The sequence below is a fragment of the Staurois parvus genome, unplaced genomic scaffold (assembly GCF_062004578.1).
Source record: "Staurois parvus isolate SC_StPar_1 unplaced genomic scaffold, SC_StPar_1.0 ptg000271l, whole genome shotgun sequence".
Lineage (NCBI taxonomy): Eukaryota > Metazoa > Chordata > Amphibia > Anura > Ranidae > Staurois > Staurois parvus.
This window is the reverse complement of record NW_028318067.1, coordinates 275,181-300,113: the sequence shown is the minus strand read 5'-3', so window position 1 is coordinate 300,113 and position 24,933 is coordinate 275,181. Positions and strand designations below refer to the sequence as shown.

Here is a 24,933-nt window from a genome sequence, read left to right as displayed (position 1 = left end):
GAAGGATAGGTTGGAGTCCAGAATGACACCAAGTACTCTGGCCTGCGGGGCGGGTTTGATGGTGGCGTTATTGTGATTTGCAAGACTTGGTATAGACGTAAGCAGTAATGAATAACTAACCTGAAATAATGTTACCTTTATGCCTGTTTTCTTGCTGAGATGTTGGTTTATGTTTCTACTTTATTAGTAGCACTATAAGACTTGGTATTTATAGAGTGCTGTTGCAGCATAATGAACTATAGAATAGACTTGGCTGGTTGCCTATTAGATGTTTGTCCACTGCGATAATGTTGTTTGTATTCTGCTGTTGGCATGGTTGTTCATTTCAACCGCAACTGGCAATTTAAAAGCGATCTCTAGGCTTAGTGAAATCTTTTTTTTTTCATATAAAAATATAATTAGTGTGTTAAATATACAGTGTATATATATATATATATATATATATATATATATATATACACTGCTCAAAAAAATGAAAGAAATGATTTGAAAACCCATCAGATCTCAATGGGGAGAAATCTCCTGCTGGATCTCTATACTGACATGGACGGGGTGATGTGTTAGGAACGTAAGGATGCCCCATCGCTTGATTTTCAGGGTGTCTTTGCATTCAGTCCTCTGTAGGTCAAACATTTTCATTTCCATCAAAGGAAAAAATGAAGCAGCAGGCGAGTCCATTTTGCTGAAATGTCATTGCAGCAACTCAAAATGGTCCTCAGTAGTTTGTATGGCCCCCACGTGCTTGTATGTATGCCTGACAACATCGGGAGAAGCTCCTAATGAGACCACGGATGGTGTGCTGGGGGATTTCCTCCCACATCTGGACCAGGGCATCACTGAGCTCCTGGACAGTCTGAGGTGCAACCTGGCAGCGTCGCATGGACCGAAACATGATATCCCAGATGTGTTCTATTGGATTTAGGTCAGGTGAGTGTGGGGGCCATTCAATGGTATCAATTCCTTCATCCTCCAGGAGCTGCCTGCATACTCTCCCCACATGAGACCGGGCATTGTCATGCACCAGGAGGAACCCAGGACCCACTGCACCAGGAGGAACCCAGGACCCACTGCACCAGCATAGGGTCTGACAATGGGTCCAAGGATTTCATCCCGATACCTAATGGCAGTCAGGGTGCCATTGTCTAGCCTGTAGAGGTCTGTGCGTCCCTCCATGGATATGCCTCCCCAGACCATCACTGACCCACCACCAAAACGGTCATGCTGAACGATGTAACATAACGTTCTCCATGGCTTCTGCAGACCCTTTCACATCTGTCACATGTGCTCAGGGTGAACCTGCTCTCATCTGTGAAAAGCAAAGGGTGCCAGTGGTGGACCTGCCAATTCTGTGTTCAATTCGGTGTTCAATGGCAAATGCCAATCGAGCTCTATTGTTCTGAGCAGTGACCACAGGGCCCACTAGAGGATGTCGGGCCCTCAGGCCACCCTCATGAAGTCTGTTTCTGATTGTTTGGTCAGAGACATTCACACCAGTGGCCTGCTGAAGGCCATTTTGTAGGGCTCTGGCAGGGCTCATCCTGTCCCTCCTTGCACAAAGGAGCAGATACCGGTCCTGCTGATGGGTAAAGGACCTTCTACGGCCCTATCCAGCCCTAGAGTAACTGCCTGTCTCCTGGAATCTCCTCCATGCTCTTGAGACTGTGCTGGGAGACACAGCAAACCTTCTGGCAATGGCAGGTATTGAGGTGTCATCCTGGAGGAGTTGGACTGCCTGTGCAACCTCTGTAGGGTCCAGGTATGGCCTCATGCTACCAGTAGTGACACTGACCCTAGCCAAATGCAAAACTAGTGAAAAACAGTCAGAAAAGATGAGTTGGGAAAAAATGTCAGTGACCTCCACCTGTAAAACCATTCCTGTTTTTGGGGTCATCTCATTGTTACCCATCTAATGCACCTGTTGAAAATGTCATTAACACCAAAGCAGCTGAAACTCATTAACAACCTCCTCTTCTTTTTAACTGACCTAATCAATATCCCAGGAGTTTAATCGACTTGATGCTAGACTCGGATTAAAAAGTGTTTCTTTAATTTTTTGGAGCAGTGTTTATATATATACACAGTATATATATCATTGGATTCAGGTGTTCCAATCCCCTCCATGGACACAGGTGTATACAATCAAGCCCCTAGGCATGCAGGCTGCTTCTACAAACATTTGTGAAAGAATGGGTCGCTTTCAGGAGCTCCGTGACTTTAAGCGTGGTCCCGTGATAGGTGGCCACCTGTGCAATAAGTCCATCCGTGACATTTCCTGGCTACTAAATATTCCACGCTCAACTGTTAGTGGGATTATAACAAAGTGGAAGCAACTGGGAACAACAGTAACGACGTAATAGGGCACGTAAAATGACAGAGTGGGGTCATGGACGTGTCTGGGTTTGGCGGTTGCCAGGAGAACAGTACTTGCCTGACTGCATTGTGCCAAGTGTAATGTTTGGTGGAGGGGGGATTATGGTCTGAGCTTTTTTTTCAGGGTTGGACTTGGCCCCCTAGTTCCAGTGAAGGGAACTCTTAAGACATGAGCATACCAAGGCATTTTGGACAGTTTCATGCTCCCAACTTTGTGGGAAGAGTTTGGGGATGGCCCCTTCCTGTTCCACCATGACTGCGCACCAGTGCACAAAGCAAAGTCCATAGAGACAAGGATGAGCCAGTTTGGGGTGGAGGAACTTGACTGGCCTGCACAGAGTCCTGACCTCAACCCCATAGAACACCTTTGGGATGAATTAGAGCGAAGACTGTGAGCCAGGCCTCCTCCCCCGACATCAGTGCCTGACCTGACAAATGTGCTTCTGGAAGAATGGTCCAACCTTCCCATAGACACCCTCCTAAACCTTGTGGACGGCCTTCCCAGAAGAGTTGAAGCTGTTATAGCTGCAAAGGGCGGGGCCAACTCAATATTGAACCCTACAGACTAAGACTGGGGGGCCATTAAAGGTTGTGTGTGTGGAAAGGCAGACGGTCCAATACTTTTGGCAATATAGTGTGTGCATATACAGTTGTGTTCAAAATACTAGCAGTCAGACATCACTAACCGGATCAATCCCTGTTTTTGGTAGAAATGATATTTCTACATGGCAAATAATTTCCTAGCAGGTGTAGTAGAGTAATAGAAATCCAACAGACCCAACAGTCATGACATGCATGCTGCTGATTCTGTGTCATCGAATCACTCATTGAAAGGGGCGTGTTCAAAATAATAGCAGTGTGGAGTTCTATTAGTGAGGTCATTCATTCTTTGAAAAACAGGTGGCAATTATTGCCCTTATTTAAGGAAGGAAGGCAGCAAATGTTGGACATGCTGGTTACAGTGCATTTCTCTCTGAAATTCTGAGGAAAATGGGTCGTTCCAGACATTGTTCAGAAGAACAGCGTACCTTAATTAAAAAGTTGATTGGAGAGGGGAAAACATATAAAGAAGTGCAGAAAATGATCGGCTGCTCAGCTAAAATGATCACAAATGCTTTCAAATGGCAACCAAAACCTGAAAGACGTGGAAGAAAGCGAAAAACTACCATTCAAATGGATAGAAGAATAGCCAAAGTGGCGCGGACTCAGCCAACAATCAGCTCCTGGAAGATGAAAGAAGGTGTGACGTTCCCTGTGAGGACTGTTACAATTAGAAGACGCCTATGTGAAGCCAAGCTATCTGCAAGAAGTCCCCGCAAAGTCCCACTGTTGGAAAAAAGACGTGTGCTGAAGAGGTTACAATTTGCCAAAGAGCACATTGACTGGCCTAAAGAGAAATGGCGCAACATTTTGTGGACTGATGGAAGTAAGATTGTTCTTTTTGGGTCTAGTGGCCGGAGACATTTTGTCAGACGACCCCCAAACACTGAATTCAAGCCACAGGACACTGTGAAGACAGTGAAGCATGGTGGTGCAAGCATCATGATATGGGGATGTTTCTCATACTACGGTGTTGGGCCTATTTATCGCATACCAGGGATCATGGATCAGTCTGAATACATCAGAATACCTGAAGAGGTCATGCTGCCTTATGCTGAAGAGGAAATGCCCTTGAAATGGGTGTTCCAACAAGACAACGACCCCAAACACACCAGTAAACGTGCAACATCTTGGTTCCAGACCAACAAGATTGACGTTATGGAGTGGCCAGCCCAATCCCCAGATCTTAATCCAATAGAAAACTTGTGGGGTGACATCAAAAATGCCTTTTCTGAGGCAAAACCAAGAAATAGAGAAGAACTGTGGAATGTCGTCCAATCATCCTGGGCTGGAATACCTGATCACAGGGGCCAGAAGTTGGGGGACTCCATGCAACACAGATGTACAGCAGTTCTCAGAAACAGTGCGACTACAACCAAATATTCATGAAGTCATTCAAAGGAAAGCAAAATCTTCAAACATTTCTCAGTTTATATAGTGAATGTTTGAGTTTGTAAAGAAGAATACAAACACTGCGATTTTTTGAACCGTCTAATATTCACTTTTCTTCAATTTTTTTAGAGGAACAACACAAATTTGATCTATTTTTCTTCATGTTTTGATTTGGAATAGAATGTGTCGTGTTCCCAATGCATTTGTGTGGATGGAAATAAAAGCTATTAGAAGGATTTTCACCTTTTTTCACTTTTTTCAACACACGGCTATTATTTTGAACATAACTGTATATACAGTGCTCAAAAAAGTATTTAATTGTGCAAGTTTTCCCACTTAAAAAGATGAGAGGCCTGTAATTGGCATCATAAGTAGATCTCAACTATGAGAGAGAAAATGAGAAAACAAATCCAGACAATCACATTGCCTGATTTGGAAAGAATTTGTTTGCAAATTATGGTGGAAAATAAGTATTTGGTCACCTACAAACAAGCAAGATTTCTGGCTCACAGACCTATACCTTCTTCTTTAAGAGGCTCCTCTGTCCTGCACTCATTACCTGTATCAATGGCACCTGTTTGAACTTGTTATCAGTATAAAAGACACCTGTTCACAGCCTCAAACAGTCACACTCCAAACTCCACTTTGGTGAAGACCAAAGAGCTGTCGAAGGACACCATAAACAAAATTGTAGACCTGCACCAGGCTGGGAAGACTGAATCTGCAATAGGCAAGCAGCTTGGTGTGAACAAATCAACTGTGGGAGCAATAATTAGAAAATGGAAGACATACAAGACCACTGATAATCTCCCTCGATCTGGGGCTCCACGCAAGATCTCACCCCGTGGGGTCAAAATGATCACAAGAACGGTGAGCAAAAATCTCAGGACCACACAGGGGGACCTAGTGAATGACCTGCAGAGAGCTGGGACCAACATAACAAAGGCTACCATCAGTAACACACTACGCCGCCAGGGACTCAGATCCTGCAATGCCAGACGTGTCCCCCTGCTTAAGCCAGTACATGTCCGGGCCCGTCTGAAGTTTGCTAGAGAGCATTTAGATGATCCAGAAGAGGATTGGGAGAATGTCATATGGTCAGATGAAACCAAAATAGAACTGTTTGGTAGAAACACAACTTGTCGTGTTTGGAGGAGAGAGAATGCTGAGTTGCACCCAAAGAACACCATACCTACTGTGAAGCATGGGGGTGGCAACATCATGCTTTGGGGCTGTTTCTCCGCAAAGGGACCAGGATGACTGATCCATGTACAGGACAGAATGAATGGGGCCATGTATCGTGAGATTTTGAGTGCAAACCTCCTTCCATCAGCAAGGGCATTAAGGATGAAACGTGGCTGGGTCTTCCAACATGACAATGATCCCAAACATACCGCCCGGGCAACAAAGGAGTGGATTCGTAAGAAGCATTTCAAGGTCCTGGAGTGGCCTAGCCAGTCTCCAGATCTCAACCCCATAGAAAACCTTTGGAGGGAGTTGAAAGTCTATGTTGCCCAGCGACAGCCCCAAAACATCTCTGCTCTAGAGGAGATCTGCATGGAGGATGGGCCAACATACCAGCAACAGTGTGTGCCAACCTTATGAAGACTTACAGGAAACGTTTGACCTCTGTCATTGCCAACAAAGGATATATAACAAAGTATTGACATGAACTTTTCATATTGACCAAATACTTATTTTCCACCATAATTTGCAAATAAATTCTTTCCAGATCAGCCAATGTGATTGTCTGGATTTGTTTTCTCATTTTGTCTCTCATAGTTGAGGTCTACCTATGATGCCAATTACAGGCCTCTCTCATCTATGTAAGTGGGAGAACTTGCACAATTGGTGGCTGACTAAATACTTTTTTGCCCCACTGTGTGTGTATATATATATATATATACACATACATACACACAGTATATACAGTTGTGCTCAAAAGTTTGCATCCCCTGGCAGAAATTGTGAAATTTTGGCATTGATATTGAAAATATGACTGATTATGCCCAAAAATTTTCTTTTATTGAAGGATGATGATCATATGGAGCCATTTATTATCAAATAGTTGTTTGGCTCCTTTTTAAATCATAATGATAACAGAAATGGCCTGGATCAGAAGTCTCCGCCCCCGGATCAAAAGTTTCCCTCCCCTGGAATGTTTGGCCTTGGTACAGACACACAAGGGGACACACACGGGTTAAAATGCCAAGTAGAGGTTAATGTCCCACATCTGTGTCTTTTTAAATTGAAATTACTGTCAGTGTATAAATAGTCAATGAATTTCTTAGCTCTTACGTGGAAGCACTGACTAGGCTAGATACTGAGTCATGGGGAGCAGAAAAGAACTGTCAAAAGTCCTGTGTAACAAGGTAATGGAACTTTATAAAGATGGAAAAGGACATAAAAAGATGTTAAGGGTGTATTGGGTGGGTTCCCTGCTTACATCACTTGACTAAAATATCACAGTACACAATAGCACATGCATGACAGGATCAATGATGTAATGCATCAAAAACAGTTTTTGCCTTAAGAGAAACAGCAGTTTGCCTTTGACATTTACGGGATTTGGTAGACATAAAGTAGTCCACTTGACCAGACCCCGCCAACAAGGTTTTCGTTGATATCGCACAGTAGGAGTCTTCCACTCACCTGGTCCAGGAATCCACCCCCTATGGTCAGGTATGGTTGTGGGTAGGTGGCAAATATACTGGCAGTTTCCAAATCCCCGGTTACGGTGAAGTTCCCCCCGCAGTAGTTGTGTAGGGCCTCTGTCAGGAAACAAAGTGATATTATTAGACTCACTGAAAATCAGTTTAAAGTTATGTTTTGTTTTTTTCAAAGCCATATCAGTGAGTCCACATTTATGCTAAACACAAGTTTTTCTTTAAGTATAAGTCAGGGCAAAATAAAAAAAAAAACAACTGTAGCGCCCCTCTAGATAGCCAGGGTCGGCTAGTTCATTTTTTTTTAGAAAGAAAAGCTGAGTAGCAGCCTGTACATGAGTCAGCCTGGTCATTTTAAGTCAGGTCTGAGGGCTCTGCAGATCAGTTCCCTGATACCTCCCCCTGCTCTAGAGACTTGAGAAGTTTCTGGAAGGCAGTGGACAGGGGTGAGGAAAGGATGATCTGCATACTTAAGGGACCCTGACCAATCCCCAGGCAGGAGGTGTGGCATGGGGTGAGGACAGCCTTTAAGTATGACCGAGCCTGTTTAGTAGTAGCAAAATTAAGTGAGAGGCTGGGATACAGGAGCCAGGGAGGGGGCAAAGTGGAAAGAGGCCTACCTCCAGGCAGAAACTGAAAGGAGGATCTCTCAACCTCAGCAGTCCCCTGAGAGAGGACTACCTGTGCAGCAGAGAAGGAGCCAGCCCAGCGGAAGGCCTGGGGGCAGCTACCAACCCAACAAGCTCATGGGAGTGGAAGAGTGAGTACTCCTACTCCCCCCTAGGCCGGATGAGGGGAATGGGCATTCAGATGGGAAACCTGACTAGCCCACATCTGGGACCATTTGATTTAGAGAGACAGGTTCTGGGTCCCCTTGCCCAGGGATTCCCCCAGTACAGCTGAATGATGGGAGGATTCACCTGGGGACTGGGATGGTACAGTAGGCGAGGCTGGAGAGTTCTGCAGGAAGAAACTCCTTTTTTGCTGTACAGAGACTTGTACATAGTTGTTAAGGAGTTGTCCTCAGTTTGCCGTACCCTTGGGCATCCCATACACCCCTCAACCCAATCCAAGTTCAGTACCCCTAATAAAACATAAAAAACAAGCTCAAGGACTGTTTACTGTCTCCAGTGTGCAAGGAGAAGATGCGTGTTGCCTGGCTGTGCGGGACTATAAGGGGACCCAAAAACTCAGCGACTCTTAAGGGGGTAGTGCTACACAACGTAGCCGTACATCTCTGCAGCACATGCATATTTCTCTGTTTTATCCCTTTAACCACTTGAGCCCTGGAAGGTTTTAACCCCTTCATGACCAGACCATTTTTTTTTCCTTTTTAGCACTGTGCTACTTTATTTAACTGGTAATTGCGCGGTCATGCAATGCTGTAACCAAATTAAATTTCTATTCTTTTTTTCACACAAATAGAGCTTTCTTTTAGTGGTATTTGATCACCACTGGGTTTTTTATTTTTTGCAATATACATGAAAAAAGACTGAAAAGTTTGAAAAAAACAACCCAATATTTTTTACATTCTGCTATAAAACATATCCAATAAAAAAATTTTAAAAATCACATTTTGGCCAAAATGTATTTTTCTTCTGGTAAACAAAATCCCTATAAGTGTATATTGATTGGTTTGTGTGAAAGTTAAGGCGTCTACAAACTAAGGGATATTTACTGGATTTTTTTTTTTACTACTAATTGCGGTAATCAGCGACAAAATTGGACTGCGATAGTGCGGCGGGCAATCTGACACTAACTGATGCTAAAAAGAACTGACTAACTGTCACTGACATCACCAGTGACACTAATACAGTGATCAGTGATAATACTATGCATTGTCACTGTACTAATGACACTGACTGGGAAGGAGTTAACATCCAGGGCGATCAAGGGGTTAAATGTGTGCCTAACAATGTGTAATGTTTGTATTGTGTGCTGCTTTTACTAAGACCACTATTTGTTTCTCAACGCTGCTTTGCAGGGATGAGAAATAGATCATTCTCTTCGTACAGAGCCCTGTGTTGATGGTCAACACAGGGCTCTGGGCTGTGATTGGACACAGCCGATCAGCAGGTCCCAGGCAATGCATCACAGGCGGGGACCTGTTGACAGACTCCCGACAGCGAGTGTTGGTGGGGGGCGCACATGCGCACGTTCTACACAAGGAAGCAGGCAGCAATGTGCCAGTTTGTCACTGTGTCTGCACAGACTAGTTCAGGTGGCAACCAGGGATTTCCCCTCACTTCCTGTTTTGGCTATGGAACAGCACGTTAAGGAAAATCTCCCCAATGGGACACAGATGGCAAAGAAAACTGACAGGGGTCATACCCCCCCCACCTTACACTATACAAAATAAAAAATGTCCCCAGTTCTACTTTAACCACCACCCACCCGCCGTATAAAGAAATGATGGGCACAAGGCGGTTCTCTCGTTCTGGGAGGACGTCACATGATGGCTCCGGGGGCACGCAGCGGTCGCGATTGGTGGAGCGCTGTGTCCACCAATCACGGATCAGCGGAAGGAGACGATGACGTCGGCTCTGTCATGTGATCAGCTGTGTCCATCGGCACTTCTCTCCTCACGAGCTGTCACGCTGACAGAGGAGAGGAGAAGAGAGCCGGTAATTGGTATTACTCAGAGGGGACATGTACACTGATCATCAGGGCATATGGACATGATAGCATCACCCCGTTGCTGCAGATTTGTCAGTTGCACATCCATGAACCGTTGATACAAGGCAGGATGGATCCATGCCTTCATGTTATGCCAAATTCTGATCCTACTATCTGAATGTCGCAGCTGAAATCCAGACTCATCAGACCAGGCAACGTTTTTCAAATCTTCTGTTGTCCAATTTTGGTGAGCCTGTGTGAATTGTCTTCTGTTCTTAGCTGACAGGAGTGGCACCCGGTGTGGTCTTCTGCATACCTTGGTTGTAACGAGTGATTATTTGAGTTACTGTTGACTTTCTATCATCTTGAACCAGTCTGCCCATTCTCCTCTGACATCAACAAGGCATTTTCATCCATACAACTTCTGCTCCCTGGATATTTTCTCTTTTTTTGGACCATTCTGTGTAAACCCCAGAGATGGCTGTGTGTGAAAATCCCAGTAGATCAGCAGTTTTACTCGGATCCAAGCTTTCATGTTGTGTACACCAAATACTGACCCTACCAGCTGAATGTCGCAGCGACCAGTCTGCCCATTCTCCTCTGTCCTGTGACATCTACAAGGCATTTTCATCCAAACAACTGCCGCTCACTGGATATTTTCTCTTTTTCGGACCATTCTCTGTAAACCCTAGAGATGGTTGTGAGTGACAATCCCAGTAGATCAGCAGTTTTTGAACTACTCAGACCAACCCGTCTGGCACCAACAACCGTACCATGCTCAAAGTCCTTTACATCCCCTTTCTTCCCCATTCTGATGCTCGGGTTTGAACTTCAGCAAGTCGTCTTCACCACGTCTAGATGCCTAAATGCATTGAGTTGCTGCCATGTGATTGGCTGATTAGCAATTTGTGTTACCAAGCAATTGAACAGGTGGACCTACAGTGGCCGGTGAGTGTAGATCGGGCATAGATCATTGACAAGGTTTTGGTATTGACCCTGGGGGTCCCAGCATACTTTACTTTCTTGTGTTTTATCCTGATATTATAGTATTATATTCCCATTGTATAAAGGAAAAAGAGAATAATCTCGTATATGGAAAGGGTTTACTCGTAGGAATGCATCCCGGGGCTCAGTGGCAAGCGCCACTTATGCATCTTACTTCCTGGATAAGGGATTCATCAGGCCTTAGTATTACCTACCTGACTGGAGGCTGAGATGACGAGGGCTTTCCAGTACCACCACTGGTCTAAACACCCCTATAGAGAACAGGGAGCAAGAGGGCACAAGGTGACATGGGCGCCGGGAGTCCTCTCCAAGGAAGTTCAACTTTGGAGGCATTTTTGGCTATGAGGTGCTTGTGTAGACCAACAGGACGTTAGCTGGTTGGGACACTGAAACACATAGCAGACTGGCAGCCTGGTCAGGACAGGTGGTGGTCAGCAACCAAAGAGACAGAAAGCAAGGAAAGTTGTGGTCATGAGGCAAGCTGAGGTAACACTAGAAGGTCAGTAGAAAATTGGACCAGTGAGTGAGACCCCACTAGAAAAGAAGTCCTCAAGAGAACATGTTCTCTTGAGGACTTGTTTTCTAGTGGGGTCTCACTCACTTGTCCAATTTTCTGCTATATTGTTTCAGTCCTGAGGACACCACCCCTAGGATTCGGGTGAGTCGGCATATTTATTATATATCTTTAGTGGCAATTTTACATGCTGGGGAACCCATTTTGGTTTTTTGCAACACTAGGAGGTCAGCAAAGGTAAGCCATAGTTGGGGTTGACTGAGTCCAAACAGGAAAACAACAGAGACAAGACATATTCAGGGTCTCGCTTTGGCTCAACAAGGGAATCAGCAGAGACAATCCATGAACAGGAACTAGGTAAGGTCAGTAGAAAGGAAGAGAAAAGTCCAAAGGCAGGCCGGGTCAGCAAAAGAAAAGTAAATCTAAGGGACAGGTTCAGGGTTCAAGTCACAGGGTGTCAGGGTTCTGTCCACAGCAGAAGTACTAGGAGACCTGGCACTCCTGCCAGTACCTTGCATGGCCGCAGAGGTGCACGTTGGCGAAAATCTATGCACATTTGCACACGGAAGTTAGCCAGAGCAAGCATGCGCACGCATTGACTCAGTTTGGTGCCAGATGGCCTTTATAGGGAGGCTCATTTCTCCCTCAAGTTGCTGGTTGATCTCTGGCTCCACAGTACCATTGTCCATGTTCCCTTGTTATCGTGATTTCCTGTTACCAACCCGGATTGCTCTTGGACCTGTCTTCTCTGCTTGACTCCTGACCTGACCCTGGCTTGGCTAATGGATATTCCCTCTTGCTCCTCTGTGTATGACCCTGGCTATCCTATTGACTATATCTGCTCCGATCTCCACCTGGCACTTGACCTTGACTTTGAACCGACTATCCTGTGGTCCTCGGTTTCCCTGAAGGCATGCATACCTCTCGTGGGTGCCACCTGTCTGCAGACTCCACTTCAGTGCATCAGTTGTGCTCCTGGGTGTACCTCTGACCAGCACTCCTACAGGCGACCTGTGCTACTTTGGGCCCGACTCCCGCTGTCCCATATCCAGGGGAGTCTGGAACATAGCCGCAAAGGAAGCCCTCTCCATTGGCCTCTAACACCAGGTACGTGATACAGGGTAACATTTGAAGACCTTCCAGTGACTTAAATAGGCCATCCGGTGCCTATAAAATTTATTTTCAATGCATTTACGATATTTTTTTTAATCATGTCCCTGTACAGTATTTATGCCTTTCAAGTGCACTTTATAAAGAGTTTTGAAAAGATAAAAGATTTTTTTTACTTTTTTCTGACCTCCGGAACGGATTAATTGGTTTTCAATGCATTTACAAATTTTTTTTCACAATACGAACAGATTAATTGGTTTTCGATGCATTTACAAATGATTTTTTAATCATGTCCCTGTACAGTATTTATGCCCTTAAAGTGGACTTTATAAAGAGTTTTGAACAGATAAAATTCTTTTTTTTTTACTTTTTTCTGACCCTCGGAACAGATTAATTGGTTTTCAATGCATTTACGATTTTTTTTCGCAATGCGAACGGATTAATTGGTTTTCAATGCATTTACAAATTATTTTTTAATCATGTCCCTGTACAGTATTTATGCCCTTAAAGTGCACTTTATAAAGAGTTTTGAACATATAAAAGACTTTTTTTTTGTACTTTTTTCTGACCCTTGGAACGGATTAATTGGTTTTCAATGCATTTACGAATTTTTTCGCAATACGTACGGATTAATTGGTTTTCAATGCATTTACTAATTTTTTTCGCAGTACGAACGGATTCATTGGTTTTCAATGCATTTACAAATTAATTTTTAATCATGTCCCTGTACAGTATTTATGCCTAAAGTGCCATTTATAAAGAGTTTTGAACAGATAAAATACTTTTTTTAAACTTTTTTTTCTGACCTCCGGAATGGATTCATCAGTTTTTAATGCATTCCTATGGGAAATTGCGTTTCGGTTTACAAATTTTTCGCAATACGAAAAGTCCCGCAATACGCATTAAATTCATAAACCGAGGTACGCCTGTATGTGTAAATTTCATCCTTTTTTTTTTTTGTAATTGTTATTTTTATTACTTTTTAAAATAACGAATGGAAACATTTATACTAAGTATCCAATGTGAAGTATATATTATAGAATTATGAATAAAGTAGTCATATATAAAAATAAGGTATAAACCTTCCATTAAATGTTGTAGGAAAGGAATAGGGAAGGGGAGGAGGTAACCGGGTGGTGGTGATCTCCTGTGGGAATACCTAATAATAATGAAAAATGAAAATGTAAAACGTTCCGAAAAATTGCTATGTTAATATAAAGATAATAAAACTTTACATAATACTTTAAAAGATGGAATGATTAAAAGTGATTACCGTGCACAGGCCATGGATTCTACAGGTGAAACTCGAAAAATTAGAATATTGTGCAAAAGTTCATTTTTTTCAGTGCAGCAACTTAAAAGGTGAAACTAATATATGAGACTCGTTACATGCAAAGCAAGATAGTTCAAGCCGTGATTTGTCATCATTGTGATGATTATGGCTTACAGCTCATGAAAACCCCAAATCCACAATCTCAGAAAATGAGAATATTACATGCAATCAATAAAATAAGGATTTACATAGAACAATATCGGACCTCTGAAAAGTAGAAGCATGCATATGTACTCAGTACTTGGTTTGGGCCCCTTTTGCAGCAATTACTGCCTCAATGCAGCGTGGCATGGAAGCTATCAGCCTGTGGTGCTGCTGAGGTGTTATGGAAGACCAGGATGCTTCAATAGCGGCCTTCAGCTCTTCTGCATTGTTCGGTCTCATGTCTCTCATCTTTCTCTTGGCAATGCCCCATAGATTCTCTATGGGGTTCAGGTCAGGCGAGTTTGCTGGCCAATCAAGCACAGTAATCCCACGGTCATTGAACCAGGTTTTGGTGCTTTTGGCAGTGTGGGCGGTGCCAAGTCCTGCTGGAAAATGAAGTCAGCATCCCCATAAAGCTAGTCTGCAGAAGGAAGCATGAAGTGCTCCAAAATCTCCTGGTAGACGGCTGCGTTGACCCTGGACTTAATGAAGCACAGTGGGCCAACACCAGCAGATGACATGGCTCCCCAAATCAACACAGACTGTGGAAACTTCACACTGGACTTCAAACATCTTGCAGTGTGTGCCTCTCCATTCTTCCTCCATTCTCGGGGTCCTTGGGCCTCTCCATTCTTCCTCCATACTCGGAGTCCTTGTGCCTCTCCATTCTTCCTCCATACTCGGGGGTCCTTGGGCCTCTTCATTCTTCCTCCATACTCGGGGTCCTTGTGCCTCTCCATTCTTCCTCCATACTCGGGGTCCTTGTGCCTCTCCATTCTTCCTCCATACTCGGGGTCCTTGTGCCTCTCCATTCTTCCTCCATACTCGGGGTCCTTGGGCCTCTCCACTCTTCCTCCATACTCGGGGTCCTTGTGCCTCTCCATTCTTCCTCCATACTCGGGGTCCTTGGGCCTCTCCATTCTTCCTCCATACTCGGGGTCCTTGGTTTCCAAATGAGATGCAAAAGTTGCTCTCATCAGAAAAGAGGACTTTGGACCACTGAGCAACAGATCAGGTCTGTTCTTCTTTAGCCCAGGTAAGACGCTTCTGAGATTTGTTGTTCAGGAGCAGCTTGACAAGAGGAATACGACATTTGAACCCATGTCCAGGATCCGTCTGTGTGTGGTGGCTCTTGTAGCACTGACTCCAGCCTCAGTCCACTCCTTGTGAAAGTCCCCAACACTTTTGAATGGCCTTTTCCTGACAATCCTCTCTAGGCTGCGGTCATCCCTGCTGCTTGTGCACCTTTTTCTTCCACACTTTTCCCTTCCACATAACTTACTATTAATGTGCTTTGATACAGCACTTTGGGAACATCCAACTTCTTCTGCAATTACCTTTTGAGGCTTTCCCTCCTTATGGAGGGTGTCAATGATGGTGTCAGGTCAGCAGTCTTTCCCATGATTGTGATTCCTACTGAACCAGACTGAGAGGCCATTTAAAGGCTCAGGAACCCTTTGCAGGTGTTATGGCTGAATTATCTGATTAGAGTGGGACACTTTGAGCCGAGAATATTCCACCTTTTCACAATATTCTCATTTTCTGAGATTGTGGATTTGGGGTTTTCATGAGCTGTAAGCCATAATCATCACAATGATGACAAATCACGGCTTGAACTATCTTGCTTTGCATGTAATGAGTCTATCTCATATATTAGTTTCACCTTTTAAGTTGCTGCACTGAAATAAATGAACTTTTGCACCATATTCTAATTTTTCGAGTTTCACCTGTATATATATATATATATATATATATATATATACTTTTTTTAAAGTCTTCAGTCTGATAACATGATGCACAGTATCCTCTTCCTCTTCTCTGGCACTTGGTAGTGCTCTGAAGATGCATCAATACACTGCAAGTGGAAAAGGCTGATCCTCAGGGGCGGGTCTATGACGCCCTGCACACACAGTAGTTTCACCTGTATAGTTTGTGAAATAGACCAGTATTAATCTTTTGGATATATAAGACATATGTTCTTTCAGTTCTGTGCGTTTGGGTAGTTTGTCCGATTTCCAATAATTGGACATCAGTGACTTATCAAAGCTCCTTTTATAATCTTTTCTGGTTAAAAATTTTTTTTTTTAAAAAATGGGGAAAAAAAGCTTTTGTCATTACAGGGAGGTCTATAGATCCCATTCGGCTATATCCATATACATAGTTATGCAGGCCATAGACGGGTCGAAAATCGGCTATTTTGTTGTTTTTTTTTAAAAACTAGAAATCGGTCATTCAATCGGCCGACATTACTACCAACGGTAAAAAAATCGGCCGATTTTCGTCTCGTCTATGGCTGGCATTTTTACTTCTGTCCCTTGCAGAGAGTTCCGCTATTATATTTTACATGAATAAAATCTTGTGATTGCAACAATGTATCTGTTTGTATCCATTTGGGATACAGATGTTTTTATTTGGATACAAATGGATACATTGTTGCAACTGCAAGACTTTTCATATAAAATATAATAGAAGACTGGAATTCTTCTTCTTTTTCTTCTTCTTCTTCTTTTTCTTCTTCTTCTTCTTCTTCTTCTTGCAGGTCACGGCTCATGCGCAGATTTTTTATCGGTAAAACGATCGGCCGATTTGCCCATTATTGCCGGGAAAATCGTCCGATCGTCAAAATCGGCCACAAATTTTCCAACTTGACCGATAAAAAAAAGTGCCAAAACCCCGAAAAACGGCCGACCAATTAACCCACTAACTGCGAAAATCGGCCGATTTTCGACCCATCTATGCCCTGCATTAGTCTGGCTTAAAAAAGACAAAAGTTCATCCAGTTCAACCATAGAAAAAAAAAAAAGTTGTAATGGCACTAAATACCATCTACAGTATGTGTTATTTTATACTGAAGTTCTTGATATTTAATGAAATTCAATATGTAATATGGTAATACCAAGCTTTTTCTTATTTTTTCTGCGTGTAATGAAACATCTACACTCACCAGCCACTTTATTGGGTCCACCTGTTCAATTGCTTGGTAACACAAATTGCCAATCAGCCAATCACATGGCAGCAACTCAATGCATTTAGGCATCTAGACGTGGTGAAAATGACTTGCTGAAGTCCAAACTTAGCACCAGAATGGGGAAGAAAGGGGATTTAAGTGACTTTGAATGTGGGATGGTTGTTGGTGCCAAACGGGCTGGTCTGAGTACTTCACAAACTGCTGATCTGCTGGGATTTTCACACACAACCATCTCTAGGGTTTACAGAGAATGGTCCGAAAAAGAGAAAATATCCAGTGAGCGACAGTTGTGTGGAAGAAAATGCCTTGTTGATGTCAGAGGAGAATGGGCAGACTGGTTGCTGCGACATTCAGATGGTAGGGACAGAATTTGATGTAAACAACATGAAAGCATGGATCCATCCTTTTATCAACGGTTCAGGCTGGTGGGGGTGTCATGGTGTGGGGGAGATTTTCTTGGCACTAGCAAGGTGTACCTAATAAAGTGGCCAGTGAGTGTATCTCCAAATTACATTTTTCCCATACAGGCGTACCTCGGTTTACAAATTTGTTCTGCAGAGCTTTTCGTAAACCGAAACGCAGTTCCCCTTAGGAATGCATTGAAAACCGGCAGAGGGACAGCAGGCAAAGGGGGGTGGGGAAGGCACGGGCACTCCGTGACACATTGAAAACCAATTAATTTGTTACGGAGGTCAGAAAAAATTCTAAAAAAGTTTTATCTGTTCAAAACTCTTTATAAAGTGCACTTTAAAGTCATAAATACTGTACAGGGACATGATTAAAAATTAATTCGTAAATGCACTGAAAACCAATTAATCCGTTCAAGAGGTCAGAAAAAATTCAAAAAAGTTTTATCTGTTCAAAACTCTTTATAAAGTGCACTTTAAAGGCATAAAGGGACAGGATTAAAAAAAAATTGTAAATGCATTGAAAACCAATTAATCCGTTCCGGAGGTCAGAAAAATGTAAAAAAAAGTATTTTATCTGTTCAAAACTCTTTATAAAGTTATATATATCCCCACTTCAGTCGATCCTGAATACAGCAGCCAGACTCATCCACCTTTCCAACTGCTCCATCTCCGCCACCCCCCTCTGCCAATCCCTCCACTGGCTTCCGATTGCCCAATGGATCAAATTCAAAATCCTAACACTGATGTACAAAGCTGTTCATAACACTGCCCCAAACTACATCACTGACCTGATATCCAAATACCACCCAAAACACACTCTCCCCTCCTCACAAGACCTCCTTCTCTCTAGTTCCCTGGTCTCCTCCTCCCATGCCTGTCTCCAGGACTTCTCCAGGGCATCACCCATCCTCTGGAACTCACTACCCCAATCCATCAGACTATCACCTACTCTCCTCTCCTTTAGGCGCACCCTGAAAACCCATCTCTTCAGGGAAGCCTACCCCGCCCTCTGCTAATTGCTGATCTCCTCCACTCTTCCTACCACTCCATCCCCCACAGCTATTTCCTCCTGTGCCACCATCCCCTCCCTCCTAGATTGTAAGCTCCAAGGAGTAGGGCCCTCGAACCCCTCGTGTATTGTATTGTTATTGTACTGTCTCATGTATTGTCTCCCATTGTAATGTACAGCGCTGAGCGAACTGTTGGCGCTTTATAAATCCTGTTTATTAATAATAATAATAATAATAATAATAATAAAGTGCATTTTAAAGGCATAAATGGACATGATTAAAAAAAAAAATTTGAAAATGCATTTAAAAAGTAATAAAAATAACATTTACAAAAAAAAAAGATGACATTTACACATATAGGCGTACCTCAGTTTACAAATTTAATGTGTTCTGCAGGACTTTTCGTATTGCGAAAAATTTGTAAACCGAAACGCGGTTTCCCATAGGAACGCATTGAAAACCAATTAATCCGTTCTGGAGGTCAGAAAGAAATCTTATCTGTTCAAAACTCTTTATAAAGTGCACTTTAAAGGCATAAATACTGTACAGGGACATGATTAAAAATTAATTCGTAAATGCATTGAAAACCAATTAATCCGTTCTGGAGGTCAGAAAAAATTCCAAAAAAGTTTTGTCTGTTCAAAACTCTTTATAAAGTGGACTTTAAAGGCATAAATACTGTACAGGGACATGAGTAAAAAAAAAATCGTAAATGCATTGAAAACAAATTTTATAGGCACCGGATGGCCTATTTAAATCACTGGAAGGTGTTCAACTGTTACCCTGTATCACATACCTGGTGATGGAGGCCAATGGAGAGAGCATTGAAAACCAATTAATCAGTTCGCATTGCGAAAAAAATTAGTGAACCGAGGCATTATTTTCAATGGATTTTTTCATTCATAAACCGAAAATTACGTTAACTGAGGCGTTCGTAAACCGATGTCTGCCCGTCTTTCTATTTGAAGGTTGTTGCTTTTTTAAGAATTATTTAACGTTTTTGATAATATTGTAAATTAATCTTGAGCTACTGAGCTCCGTACAGACTTGTTCCAACAGGAGCAGAAGCAAAAAAAAAAAACTGGAAAACGTGACAAGGTGCCAAGAATGCTCGAGATAAGAATTCAGAATATTCCTACATGCTAATTTATATTTATCTGATGGAAAAATGAATATTTTGATATTTTTATTTTAGTCTTGTCAAGGGTCATGCAGCATTCCAAACATGCTGAGCAATAGTTTCTGAATATGTTTCTGAATTAATCTGAATTACTTTCTGAAAATGTTTCTGAATCACTTTCTGAATATGTTTCTGAATTAATCTGAATCACTTTCTGAATATGTTTCTGAATTAATCTGAATCACTTTCTGAATATGTTTCTGAATTAATCTGAATTACTTTCTGAATTAATTTGAATCACTTTCTGAATATGTTTCTGAATATATATAAGACCATAAAGTCACGCTCAGTACCATAGTATAGGCAGAACACCACCGCGGCGGCCAGGAAGGATCCAGTGATCTGGGACAACATGTAAAGGGGAAGTTTCTTCCACGGAAGTTTCCCTAGGACGCAGTTTGTCAATGACACGGCACAGTTCATGTGAGCTCCTGAAAGAGACAAAATTCTGTAAGTTGACATTGTTATTATTTTATGTGTAATTGGTCAATCCATTAACCCCTTCAAGTCCGGACACTTTCCCCCCCTTCCTGTCCAGGCCAATTTTCAGCTTTCAGCGCTATCACACTTTTGAATGACAATTGCGCGGTCATGCGACACTGTACCCATATCAATTTTTTAGCATTTTTTTTGAGGCAGATAAAACTTTATTTCGGTGGTATTTATTCACCGCTGGGATTTTTTTTTTTTTGCTATGTAAATGAAATGTCCAAATAATTTTTTTCTAATAAAATTTTGCAAGGAATTAATCTTTTTTCATAAATCTTGGACAAAATTTATTCAGTTATCTTTTTAACAAAAAAAAAAAACCCAAATTAGTTTATAACCAAAAATTATAATTTTTTTTACATTTTTATTTTATTTTTTTATATTATTATTTATGTTTTTTCTTTTTTTTTCTTTTTTACATACTGTCACCCTAGCAGTACAGTGTCACCATGGTGACACTGTACTACTTGTGGGGGGGGGGGTGATGAAGATTTTTTTTTTTTACACTGATTGCTTTTACACCCATAAAGGCTGCAAAAGCAATCATTTCTCCTTCTCTCTGGCTGCATCCTTGCAGAACTACTGTGTGAGCTGTGATTGGTCACAGCTTGTCACATGGTACAAGGCTGTTGTGAATAGCCCTGTACCATGTGACCTCGGTGATCATTCACAGATTTCACACGTAGTAAGAAATTATGTCAGAAGTGACTTCTTGCTTACTACTCGTCATGTGATCACTGATTGGCCAATCAGTGATCACATGATCGGGACCTCGCACAGTGGTCCCGTAAGACGATCGGTGTTCCACTGTGTCCGGAGGACACAGCGGGCACTGGATCGCGGTGCGTGCACTCCCAGGGTACGCGCACAAGCAGGGGGCGGGGAGGACGTTTATAAGTGGCTACCCATCCCTGCACTGCCACCGTCCTGCCATTTATAAGTGGCTACCCGGCTCTGCACTGCCACCGTCCTGCCATTTATAAGTGGCTACTCGCCCCTGCACTGCTCCCCTCCGGCTGTTAAATATACATTGGGCCGGATGGGAAGTGGTTAAAGAGTCATAGTTCAGTTATAGGTTATAAGGCCTGGCGAAGAAGTGAGCATGCTCCGAAAGCGCGCCATCTTGGAAACCAAGTCCATGCGGTGACACTATCCCTGTGAGCCTCCCTCTGCTACTCCCCGAGCCCCGGACACCACTGGAGCGGCGGGAAAAAACCCAGAGCGCAGCCAAAGGACCTGAGCCTTCCACTGGACCTCAATCACTTGACATGCCTACTTGTTACCTACCTATGTGAGGGCAATTTTACCATCAAATTTGCCTGAATTTAACTGTCTACACTTAGAGTGGCGCTGCTGTCACTCTTCTCTATAGCTTACAACCAGGGGCGGACTGACCATTTGGAAACTCGGGCACTGCCTGAGGGCCCGGAGTCAGTAGGGGGCCCCATGAGATGCCCCTGGTACCTTTTTCATAGGCTTTTTTGAGTTTGGGCAAGTCCGCCCCAGGTTACAAGGATGACCAGCATTCAAAGTGGTTACGCACATTCCTAATTTATATTGACAGAGCGAACAATGGGGTTTTTCTTGTGCTACTTGGGAATATACAATGTATACTTTAAAGTATAAGTAAAAAAATATAATTTATTATACTTAATTTTACCATTACAAAACATCCATGGTAAAAAAAAAAAAATCGACAGGCATTATAAATACATTTGTCAACCTATGCTAGAGGAAATTTCAAACAATTGATTAGAATGCCCACATGGAAGAAAAATATATTTGAAATATTCTTCCCAAATATATTGACGTACATTTGAAATACTACAATTTTGGCCGTATTCAATATATTTCAAAATATATGTCAATAAATATATATTTATACTGCGTGTTGAAATTTGTTTTTTATATATTACAAACTATATGAAAAATATTTTGAAAAATATATATTTTTTAAATAGAATTTTCAGATTTTTTTTTAACATACAAAAAAGGCATTTTAACATATTTTTTTACATATATTTGTAAATGCATTCCAAAAATGTAGATTTGTATTTTTAAAGACATACAGTATATTTGAAATGTATTTTAAATAATATTTTTAATATATTTGTAATTAAGAAAACATTTCAACATGCAGCGCATATATATATATATATATATATATATATATATAGATAGACAGACAGATAGATAGATGGATAGATAGATGGATAGATAGATAGAGATAGTTATTGAAATATATTTTTAAATATATTGAATGCGGCCCAATTTGTAGCATTTCAAATATATGTCAATATATTTGGGAAGAATATTTTTAAAATATATTGCAAATATATTTTTCTTCCATGTGGGACCAATTCAATACCTTGCTTTATAGCGACCTCTGACTCGCTGCAGTTTAGTTGGGACTCCAGCCTTCGTGTTGGCCCCCTTGCCTGGGCCTCTGACAGTCCTTTTTTGTCCCCTTTGCCATATGGGCTCATTCAGGTAAATGGTCAATACCGGAACTACATACGTACATTTGGACGGAAAATATGTGTTGACAATGTGTGTGTTTTTATATTTAGAGACATTCATTTCTAGCTCCTGATGAAGTGGATTAAATCCAAGAAACGCGTCGTGCTTTTGAGAATCTGAATTCATAACCCCTTATTGTATTTGAGATGCAATGCAAATTTAATGTGGTATTATATATTCTTCAGCTTTTTTTAACATACAAAAAAGGCATTTTAACATATATTTTTACATATATTTGTAAATGCATTCCAAAAATTTAGACTTGTATTTTTAATCACATACAGTATATTTGAAATGTATTTTTTAAAAAAAGTCATATATTTATAATACAAAAAACACATTTCAACATGCAGTATATATATATATATATACACAGTCGTGTTCAAAATAATAGCAGTCAGACATCACTAACCGGATCAATCACTGTTTTTAGTAGGAATTATATTTCTACATGGCAAATAATTTCCTAGCAGGTGTAGTAGAGTAATAGAAATCCAACAGACCCAACAGTCATGACATGCATGCTGCTGATTCTGTGTCATTGAATCACTCATTGAGGGGCGTGTTCAAAATAACAGCAGTGTGGAGTTCTATTAGTGAGGTCATTCATTCTTTGAAAAACAGGTGGCAATTATTGCCCTTATTTAAGGAAGGAAGGCAGCAAATGTTGGACATGCTGGTTACAGTGCATTTCTCTCTGAAATTCTGAGGAAAATGGGTCGTTCCAGACATTGTTCAGAAGAACAGCGTACCTTGATTAAAAAGTTGATTGGAGAGGGGAAAACATATAAAGAAGTGCAGAAAATGATCGGCTGCTCAGCTAAAATGATGGCAAATGCTTTAAAATGGCAACCAAAACCTGAAAGACGTGGAAGAAAGCGAAAAACTACCATTGGAATGGATAGAAGAATAGCCAAAATGGCGCGGACTCAGTCAACAATCAGCTCCAGGAAGATGAAAGAAGGTGTGACGTTCCCTGTGAGGACTGTTACAATTAGAAGATGCCTATGTGAAGCCAAGCTATCTGCAAGAAGTCCCCGCAAAGTCCCACTGTTGGGAAAAAGACGTGTGTTGAAGAGGTTACAATCTGCCAAAGAGCACATTGACTGGCCTAAAGAGAAATGGCGCAACATTTTGTGGACTGATGGAAGTAAGATTGTTCTTTTTGGGTCTAGTGGGCGGAGACAGTTTGTCAGACGACCCCCAAACACTGAATTCAAGCCACAGTACACTGTGAAGACTGTGAAGCATGGTGGTGCAAGCATCATGATATGGGGATGTTTCTCATACTACGGTGTTGGGCCTATTTATCGCATACCAGGGATCATGGATCAGTTTGAATACATCAGAATACTTGAAGAGGTCATGCTGCCTTATGCTGAAGAGGAAATGCCCTTGAAATGGGTGTTCCAACAAGACAACGACCCCAAACACACCAGTAAATGTGCAACATCTTGGTTCCAGACCAACAAGATGGACGTTATGGAGTGGCCAGCCCAATCCCCAGATCTTCATCCAATAGAAAACTTGTGGGGTGACATCAAAAATGCCGTTTCTGAGGCAAAACCAAGAAATAGAGAAGAACTGTGGAATGTGGTCCAATCATCCTGGGCTGGAATACCTGATCACAGGGGCCAGAAGTTGGGTGACTCCATGCAACACAGATGTACAGCAGTTCTCAGAAACAGTGCGACTACAACCAAATATTCATGAAGTCATTCAAAGGAAAGCAAAATCTTCAAACATTTCTCAGTTTATAAAGTGAATGTTTGAGTTTGTAAAGAAGAATACAAACACTGCCATTTTTTTGAACCGTCTAATATTCACTTTTCTTCAATTTTTTTAGAGGAACAACACAAATTTGATGTATTTTTCTTCATGTTGTGATTTGGAATAGAATGTGTCGTGTTCCCAATGCATTTGTGTGGATGGAAATAAAAGCTATTAGAAGGATTTTCAGCTTTATTCACTTTTTTCAACACACTGCTATTATTTTGAACACAAGTGTATTTCTTTCATGTGGGACCAATTCAATAGCTTGTTTTATAGTGACCTCTGACTCGCTGCAATATATTTAATATGTGGTGACAATTGTGTTTTTATATTTAGAGATATTCATCTCTAGCTCCTGATGAAGTGGATTCAATCCAGGAAACGCGTCGTGCTTTTGAGAATCTGAATGCGTAACCCCTATTGTATTTGAGATGCAATGCAAATTTTATGTGGTTTTAAATACTAGGTTGATGAAAATTTTATAATTTTAATACATTTTTGTACTAATAAACGGTATGCTTTTAAGAAAATAATGGTTTTGTGCCAGAAAAATCCCCCGATGTCAAATGCTGTGTTTAGTCTAAATTAAGACAGGAACAATTGAGTACTGTCCGTGATACTTTTTTTATTTGCACTAACATACAATTTTGAGGCCAAGCTTTCGGGGGAATGTCCCCTTCTTCAAGGTCCGAGCAGTACTATACAAAAAAATCTAAATTTGAGAGGGATGTGGCACATTTTGAGCCTTTTATATTCGATTTTCAGAGCCGTTGATTGAGAAATCCAAGGGCCCATATAGAAGAGAAATATATTTTCAATATATTTAGAAAAAA

General features: G+C 41.7%; 1 protein-coding gene across 1 annotated transcript in view; it reads right to left on the bottom strand.

The window, feature by feature from the left end:
• The window catches only part of LOC149459157 (aquaporin-7-like), a 69,194-nt gene that overhangs the window by 13,888 nt on the left and 30,373 nt on the right, over positions 1–24,933 (bottom strand). The window contains exons 3-4 of the mRNA XM_089681577.1: positions 19,612–19,749; positions 7,015–7,133 (exon numbers count right to left, since the gene is read on the bottom strand). Of these exons, the coding sequence (XP_089537703.1) occupies positions 7,015–7,133; positions 19,612–19,749 (257 nt within the window). The remainder of the gene's footprint in view (positions 1–7,014; positions 7,134–19,611; positions 19,750–24,933) is intronic.